Source organism: Erythrolamprus reginae, chromosome 1 (assembly GCF_031021105.1).
Source record: "Erythrolamprus reginae isolate rEryReg1 chromosome 1, rEryReg1.hap1, whole genome shotgun sequence".
NCBI lineage: Eukaryota > Metazoa > Chordata > Lepidosauria > Squamata > Dipsadidae > Erythrolamprus > Erythrolamprus reginae.
This window is the reverse complement of record NC_091950.1, coordinates 11521540-11530636: the sequence shown is the minus strand read 5'-3', so window position 1 is coordinate 11530636 and position 9097 is coordinate 11521540. Positions and strand designations below refer to the sequence as shown.

The following is a 9097-nucleotide window of genomic DNA, read 5'->3' as shown; positions in this document are numbered from 1 at the left end:
GATTGGTGAGTGAATGGCTTCGCCCCAATTTAATAGATTTCTGACAAGCAATGTAAGGTTCCCTTCGACCTATGCTCTGATCCGTATATGTTAATTGAAAATGCTACCAAAACAGTACATATATATATATATATATATATACTATATAAAAGAAAGTTCCTCAATTGTAGCTTTTTTTTGGGGGGGGAGGCTTGGGAAGGGGGAACGGAGACAGACGTTTTTCCAAAAGGTTATTTATTTAAATAAAACCCCACCATAATCACATACGGTTTGTTTTTTTCCGAAGGGGGCAAGACAAAAAAACAGAACTAAACTCCAAAAACGGAAATGAGAAGTGCTTTACAGAATCATCGTCCGTTGCCATAACCTGGGAAGAGCTGAATGAGAAGATCCTGCAGGGGTTGGTTGACGTCCATCGTATAGTTTTTGCCGAGATCGTAGCGGCAGGCTGGGCAGCTGTAGACTTTGGCTCGGAAAGATCGATCCAGGCAATCCTGGAAGAAGACGGACAAAAGCAAACAATGGGATTTGTGCTTAAACAACAACTTTGATCAACCTAATCCTCCTCACAGCAAAGATTTTGGTCCAAAGTAGATTAAAAATGTAAATCCAGTGGAACAAATCTCTTTAAAGTTTAATTGTGGAGATTCTATGTAAGCTGGAGAAGCAGGGATGGAGGAGAGTGGAATTAAGCTCCGAGTGCCATTTAGTCTGAAAATTTCAATTTAAAAAAAGGATAAAAATAAGATGTAAAAAAGCTACCCATAAACTATGTTTTGGTGGTGGAGTTACTTATAATCTAAACCTTTTTGTTTTATGTTCAGAATTTAACACTTTCTGTAATAAATATTTCTAAAATGCAGCTGCGAGAGCAATCATGGGCTTCCCTAAATATGCCCATGTCACACCAACACTCCGCAGTCTGCATTGGTTGCCGATCAGTTTCCGGTCACAATTCAAAGTGTTGGTTATGACCTATAAAGCCCTTCATGGCACCGGACCAGATTATCTCTGGGACCGCCTTCTGCTGCACGAATCCCAGCGACCAGTTAGGTCCCACAGAGTTGGCCTTCTCTGGGTCCCGTCAACTAAACAATGTCGGTTGGCAGGGCTCGGGGGAAGAGCCTTCTCTGTGGCGGCCCCGGTCTTCTGGAACCAACTCCCCCCAGAGATTAGAATAGCCCCCACCCTCCTTGCCTTTCGTAAGCTCCTCAAAACCCACCTCTGCCGTCATCTTTCCCCCTAGGCTTCTACAATTTATGCATGGTATGTTTGTATTATGATTGGTTTTATAACAAGGGTTTTTAGCTGTTTTAGTATTGGATTTTTACATTCTGTTTTTGTCACTGTTGTTAGCCGCCCCGAGTCCACGGAGAGGGGTGGCATACATATCCAATAAATAAATAAATAAATTCGGTTGTCAAATTAGTTCCACGTACAGGTAGCCCTCAACGTACGACCAACACTGGGACTAAGTGAAGCAGTTGTTAAGTGGTTTACAACCTTTTCTGCAGCATTGAACAAATCCTGCTTCCCTTCCCACTGCCTCTCACCTGGCAGCATTTCTTTCCTTCATACCCCCAAATCATCCATGCATTCCATTAGTCATTAAGCGAACTACCACTGTCATTAAGTGAATCCAGTTTCCTCCAATGCCTTTGCTTCTTCAAAGTCCATGGGGAAGGCCGCAAATGGCAATTACGTGATCCCAGGATGTTCCAACTGTCGTAAATGCATCTCAGTTTCCATGAGTTCACATTTTTATCACTTCACTCTGAGGGTCCTGCCACGGTCATAAGTGAGAGGACCTATCACAATATGAGGACTGCCTCCAAAATGTGTTCACGTTTATTCTTGCAAAACAAACAAGGAACAGGGAGGGGATCCTCCCTCTGGTATGCTGTTGATTCACTGCCTGTTCAGTGAAATGGAGGGGGATAAACAGAGCAGGGGTCTATGTTCTGTCAGGTTGACTCTCAATTTAGTTTAGTTAAATTTCGTAATCACTCCGCAGTCTGCATTGGCTGCCGATCGGTTTCCGGACACAATTCAAAGTGTTGGTTATGACCTATAAAGCCCTACATGGCATCGGACCAGAATACCTCCGAGACCGCCTTCTGCCGCACGAATTCCAGCGACCGGTGAGGTCCCACAGAGTTGGTCTCCTTAGGGTCCCGTCAACAAATGTCAGCTGGCAGGACCTAGGGGAAGAGCCTTCTCTGTGGGGGCCCCAGACCTCTGGAATCAGCTCCCCCTGGAGATTCAATCTGCCCCCACCCTCCTTGCCTTCCGAAAGAGTCTAAAAACGCATCTTTGCCGTCAGGCCTGGGGACATTAAATCTTCCCCTGTTCAATGAATGCCATTAGCATGATTATTGTGTGAATGAATGCTTTAAAACTAGAATCTTAAGAATTCTTTTTTAGCATATTAATTGGGCAAACTATTGTTATGTATTTTGATATATGTTGTGAGCCACCCTGAGTCCACGGAGAGGGGCGGCATACAAGTCCAATTAAATAAATAAAATAAAATAATAAATTAATTTAATTAGTTAAAATAAAAAAATTAGAAAGGAGATATGAAATGGCAAAAGAAATTAAAAAGGGGCATTTAGAAATGATAGAATTAACAAAAAAAAGAATTGAGTAACAATAAATTGGGGAGAGGGAGGATTAGGTCTAAAATTAAGAGGTATAAGAGATAATGAATATGTTTGGAAGATAAGCTATAGCGATTGATTTGGAAGAAAGTTGAAAATTAAAGGTTGTAGACCCAGACAACAAAAATAGAAGGAAGCAGAATTAAAATAATAGGAGATATGCCTAGAAAAATATATGAAAGAGGTAAAGAGGGAGAAAGAAGGTAAAGGGGAAGAGGGAGATAGAGGGAGGGAAGAATAATATAGAAGAAAAGCAGACGGGAGACAAAAGTATGAAAGGAGCAAATTGAGGATATGTTTATGACATTTTGGATATAAATATATAACTGTGGATTTTTTGGTAACATGGTAAATGTATAGATGATTGTGTAAGTTTGGTGAATTAAAAAAAATACAAAAAACCCCCACACCCATATTAGTTTGCATGTAGCAGTTCTTCAAGGGACACCGGAGATATATGTTTTGAAGGACCAGGAACAGTGACACAAAAAATAGGAGGGTATCTCAGCCAAGCCCTCCTGTAACTCGTTTAAATGAGACATTTTCGTCTCGTGACTGTTTATGTGCTCGACCATCCCAAGATAAACAGCCATAAAACCAATCCCTGGATAAGTCAACTTTCAGCTTGATTCAAGCACTAATTAATTCCTTAAATAACACAACATTGGAATGAATTGTACGGCTGGCACAGTCAGAAAACGGGTTCTGTTAAGGCTTTTAAAAAAATGTACCTGTATATTATTTTCTGGAATACAGCTAGAATTAAAGGTGCCCTCTCTCTTATTCCTTTCCATTTTAACCCACTCAAAATCTGACTTCTGATCACCAGGAACAGGATCAAAGGGATAAAGAACTACCAAATGCCAGTGCGGTGAAGGCACCAGCCTATGAACTGGGAGAACGTGAATTCTAGTCTTGCCTTAGACACAAAGCCAACTGGGTGAGGCTGTCACTTTCTCTCAACCCAAAGAAGCTGACAATGGCAAACCGATAGAAAGACACAGGCTTAATTTAGTTTACACCATAACAATCTTGAAACAAATACTTCGACATCCATCTTTGGAGAGAGAATAGCTGAACTAAGAGGCAGCAAACAATCTCCAAAACCTGCATTTGGCACATTGATGACAGATATATGACAGTGAGAATAATTAATCAGCAGACCAGCCAACCTCCAGAATTTGTGGGTGCTCCATCAGTGGAGGTTTTTAAGAAGAGAGTGGACAACCATTTGTCTAGGGTAGTATAGAGCAGTATTTCTCAAACTGGAAACTTTTAAGATGCATAAATTTCAACTCTCAGAATTCTCTAGGCATCAAGGTGGCTGAGGAATTCTGGCAGTTGAAGTCCACAAGCCTTAAAGTTGCCAAGGTTGGAGAGTCCCTAGATTACCACAAACAGTCAGAGTCCAACCTCCTCGAATTTGGTTGACTCTTACTTCCCAATTTAGTGCCAACCGTTAATTGACTAGTCTTGTGCAAAGACTTGAGCAATCAATCATCTTAACCAGAATTTAATGTGAGGTCTCAATTCTTCAACCTGACAATTCCACTCTAATTAAAGACACTAGAGAGCAGGACACGCATTCCTCTGGTGAAAAGGTCACTATAAAGGGCAGGTCTGTTATGCAATGGAAGAGACCATTCTCTTTAAAGGGGGAACCCAGATTTGATTAACAACCCCACCCCACCCCCAAAAAAGTGATAAAATCAGGCGTGGCTCGCTTAATGATCACATCGCTGAGCGAGGAAAGTTCTGGAGTACGGGTGTCAAACTCACAGTGACATATTACAACAATTTTTTGCCTTTTGTGGAGCTGGGGTGGGCCTGGCCTTTGTGTGACACATCCAATCCATAGGCCGCCAGTTTTAACACCCCTGTTCTGGAGCGAATTGTGGTCATAAGTTCAGGACTGCCTGTAACTTCTACTACCACCACCACGTCTTACCCTACCCTGCCTGCCCAAAGCTGCTTGAGCAAAGGCCCTGGACCATGTGAAACGTGACATCCGCTTACCTTACATACGTTGTGTTGGCACATGGTGGTGATTGGCTGGAAAACCACCTCTTGACAGCAGATGCACAGAAAGGTTTCCTCCACTTTGCTCAGGAATTTCTGCCAAGAGAGAGAAACAAGGCAGTTACCCCTCAGCCTCCTCCTGCCTTATCCCCTAACCCAGGAAATGTTCCACTTGATCTGGCCTTGAAAAAGCCCATCTTCATTGCCTCCATTACTGCAAAGAGAACTGTGCTATCCTCGCAGTGTGCTATCATTGGTTTAGTGGCCGTTCGAAGTTACAATGGCACTGAAAGCCAGTGACTTACAACCGGCCCCCTCACTTACAACCGTTGAGGCATCCCACACACATGATCAAGACTCAAGCATTTGGCAACAAGCATTACAGGCAGTCCTACTTACAACAACAACTGAGCTCAAAATATGTGTTGCTTAAGTTAGAATTTCTTAAGTGAATTTTCTCCACGTTATGACCTTTCTTGCCGTATTTGTTAAGTGAATCACTACAGTTGTTAAAGTTAGTAACCTGGGAGGTAAAGAGATTCGGGCTTCCCATTGACATTTGCTAGTCAGGTCACAAAAGGGAATCCCATGACCCTGGGATACTTTAACTGTCATAAATCTGTGCCAGTGACCAAGTGTCTAAATTTTGATTACATAAGCGGGGCGGGAGGGGTGGGAAGCTACAAGTAATGAACTGTGAAAGCAAGCAAGATGTCCATGGGCATCTCACCAAAGGAAAAAGAACTAAAACTTTGCCACAGGAGAAGCCTTGTTCTGTAAGTTTGGTTGTTTCCCTGCAGACACTTCATAGCCCAACTAGGTAGCATCATCAGTGTTAGAAGGGAATTGTGGCAAGGAGGAGGAGGAGGATGAAGGGCACCTTGGTGCTTTCTTGGTTCACAGTCTAATCATGTTCTCTTCAACAAAAGCCTAATGAAGAAACACCCCCACCAACACTGAAAGGACGAACACTGTATACAAACAGGGAGCAAACCTCACTGCCTTCCAGCCCTGATGATGTTACTTAGCTGGGGTCTGTAATATGGTAAATGATTTAGCTTTACTAGATAAATGGTCAAAGCAATGGAAACTGCAGTTTAATGTTTCCAAATGTAAAATAATGCACTTGGGGAAAAGGAATCCTCAATCTGAGTATTGCATTGGCAGTTCTGTGTTAGCAAAAACTTCAGAACAGAAGGATTTAGGGGTAGTGATTTCTGACAGTCTCAAAATGGGTGAGCAGTGTGGTCAGGCGGTAGGAAAAGCAAGTAGGATGCTTGGCTGCATAGCTAGAGGTATAACAAGCAGGAAGAGGGAGATTGTGATCCCGCTATATAGAGTGCTGGTGAGACCACATTTGGAACACTGTGTTCAGTTCTGGAGACCTCACCTACAAAAAGATATTGACAAAATTGAATGGGTCCAAAGACGGGCTACAAGAATGGTGGAAGGTCTTAAGTATAAAACGTATCAGGAAAGACTTCATGAACTCAATCTGTATAGTCTGGAGGACAGAAGGAAAAGGGGGGGCATGATCGAAACATTTAAATATGTTAAAGGGTTAAATAAGGTCCAGGATGGAAGTGTTTTTAATAAGAAAGTGAACACAAGAACAAGGGGACACAATCTGAAGTTAGTTGGGGGAAAGATCAAAGGCAACATGAGAAAATATTATTTTACTGAAAGAGTATTAGATCCTTGGAACAAACTTCCAGCAGACTTGGTTGGTAAATCCACAGTCACTGAATTGAAACATGCCTGGGATAAACATACAGTGATCCCCCGCTCGTTGCGAGGGTTCCGTTCCAGGACCCCCCGCAACGAGCGGGTTTTCGCAAAGTAGCGCTGCAGAAGTAAAAACACCATCTGCGCATGTGCAGATGGTGTTTTTAACCTCCGCAGCGCTAGCGAGGAGCCGAAGATTGGGGGCGGCGCGGCTGTTTTAAAACGTTGCCGCCGGCATGGGGGGCTTCCTAGCAGCCCCCCAAACCCGGGTTGGAGGTCCGGGGGGTGCTGGCAAGCCCCCCATGCCGGCTTGTCCGCGCTCGCTCTCGCCGCTTTCGAGCTGAGTCCTGAAGCGAATTCGCTCCAGGACTCAGCTCGAAAGCGGCGAGAATGAACGGTGTGGGCGGGCGAAGGGCGGGCGGCAGCGAGGAGTTTGCGTGGGCGGTGGGGAAACTCCTTGCTGATGCCCGCTGCTCGCCCTCCCGCCAGCAAGAGGGGGAAGACCCAGGGAAGCCGCCCAGCAGCTGATCTGCCGGGCCCATCTACGCATGCGTGCCCATAGAAAAAAGGGCACGCATGCGCAGATGGTGTTTTGACTTCCGGGTTGAAAAATCGCAAATTACCCTGTTCGCAATGGTCGGGGACGCAATAACCGGGGGATCACTGTATATCCATTGTAAGATAAAATACAGGAAATAGTATAAGGGCAGACTAGATGGACCATGAGGTCTTTTTCTGCCGTCAGTCTTCTATGTTTTTATGAAATGCCTGCAAGAAAACAACCAAGTCCAGAGGGCACCAAGGACCCCAAAGTCGTCCTCCTCTTCACAAACCCCATTCCCTTCTAAAACTGATGATGGTACTAGTTGGGTTGTGAAATGTTTCCAAGAACAGAACTAAGCCCAGGGAGCACCAAGGACCTCACAGTTCAACCCTAAGCTACAAATATTCTATTTCATTGGTTTTCTCCGGGCGAGTGGTTAAATTCATTTATAGGCAATTTGGACTCTGATGGGCTTTTGCAACAATGCTTTCAAAATAATTTCCTCTCATTGCTACGATTCCGTCGTTTCGTTCCACATCACTTGTAAAGACCAGGTCCTCTACAAAGCCAAGCACAAGAAACAACCCGTCATCATCAGTTATGCTCTCCCTACATACCGGTCCTTCCTTAAGAGCTTCTAGTGCTTCATTCCACAACTTGGCGTTGGCTTCATCGTCTTTGATAAGAGCCTTCTGCTGGGGAGTGAGTTTGTAGACTTCAACTTTAGTTTTCTTTGGGGTAGTGGAAGGAGAGGCACAAAGGTCCGAATCGTTTCCTGGAAAAATACACAACCACACAGGATTTACTTCTTCATTCATTCATTCCTCCATCAGAGAGAGCGACAAAGATGATTAGGGGACTGGAGGCTAAAACATATAAAGAACGGTTGCAGGAACTGGGCATGGCTAGTTTAATGAAAAGGACCAGGGGGGACATCATAGCAGCTTTCCAATATCTCAGGGGTTGCCATAAAGAAGAGGGAGTCAATCTATTCTTCAAAGCACCTGAGGGTAGAATAAGAAGCAGTGGGTGGAAACTAAATAAGGAGAGAAGCAACTTAGAACTAAGGAGAAATTTTTGACAGTTAGAACAATTAATCCATGAAACCACTTTCCTCCAAAAATTGTGAATGCTCCAACACTGGAAGTTTTTAAGAAGATGTTGGATAACCATTTGTCTGAAGGGGTGTTGGGTTACCTGCTTAAGCAGGGGGTTGGACTAGAAGACCTCCAAGGTCCCTTCCAAATCTGTTATTTTACCTCCAGAACCGCCTGCTACCGCACAAATCCCAGCGACCAATAAGGTCCCACAGAGTGGGCCTTCTCTGGGTCCCGTCGACTAAACAATGTCGTTTGGCAGGCCCCAGGGGAAGAGCCTTCTCTGTGGCGGCCCCGGCCCTCTGGAATCAACTCCCCCCGGAGATTAGAACTGCCCCCACCCTCCTTGTCTTTCGTAAGCTACTCAAGACCCACCTATACCGCCAGGCATGGGGGAACTGAGACACCTTCCCCAGGCTTTTATTTATTTATTTTATTTATTATTTGGATTTGTATGCCGCCCCTCTCCGAAGACTCGGGGCGGCTCACAACAAGTGAAAAACAATCCAATACAATCCAATTAATTAAAATATTATGAGTTTAAGAAAATCCCCTATACTAACATACACACATACAGGCATACCATATATAACTTCAACGTGCCCAGGGGAGATGTTTAGTTTCCCCATGCCTGACGGCAAAGGTGGGTTTTGAGGAGTTTACGGAAGGCAGGAAGAGTAGGGGCAGTTCTGATCTCCGGGGGGAGTTGGTTCCAGAGGGCCGGTGCCGCCACAGAGAAGGCTCTCCCCCTGGGGCCCGCCAACCGGCATTGTTTAGTTGACGGGACCCGGAGGAGGCCCACTCTGTGGGACCGAATCGGTCGCTGGGATTCGTGCGGCAGAAGGCGGTCTCGGAGATATTCTGGTCCAGTGCCATGAAGGGCTTTAAAGGTCATAACCAACACTTTGAATTGTGACCGGAAACTGATCGGCAGCCAATGCAGACTGCGGAGTGATGGAGAAACATGGGCATACCTGGGTAAGCCCATGACTGCTCTCGCAGCTGCATTCTGCACGATCTGAAGTTTCCGAACACTTTTCAAAGGTAGCCCC

General features: G+C 44.7%; 1 protein-coding gene across 4 annotated transcripts in view; it reads right to left on the bottom strand.

Annotated features, from left to right (window-relative positions):
* Nucleotides 1–217: 217 nt before the first annotated feature.
* UHRF1 (ubiquitin like with PHD and ring finger domains 1) overlaps nt 218–9097 on the bottom strand; it is a 53747-nt gene continuing 44867 nt past the window's right edge. For all 4 annotated transcript variants that reach the window (XM_070744421.1, XM_070744396.1, XM_070744405.1 and 1 more), the window contains exons 15-17: nt 7566–7723; nt 4677–4775; nt 218–494 (exon numbers count right to left, since the gene is read on the bottom strand). In XM_070744421.1, coding sequence (XP_070600522.1) covers nt 348–494; nt 4677–4775; nt 7566–7723 — 404 coding nt within the window. In that variant the 3' untranslated portion in view covers nt 218–347. The remainder of the gene's footprint in view (nt 495–4676; nt 4776–7565; nt 7724–9097) is intronic.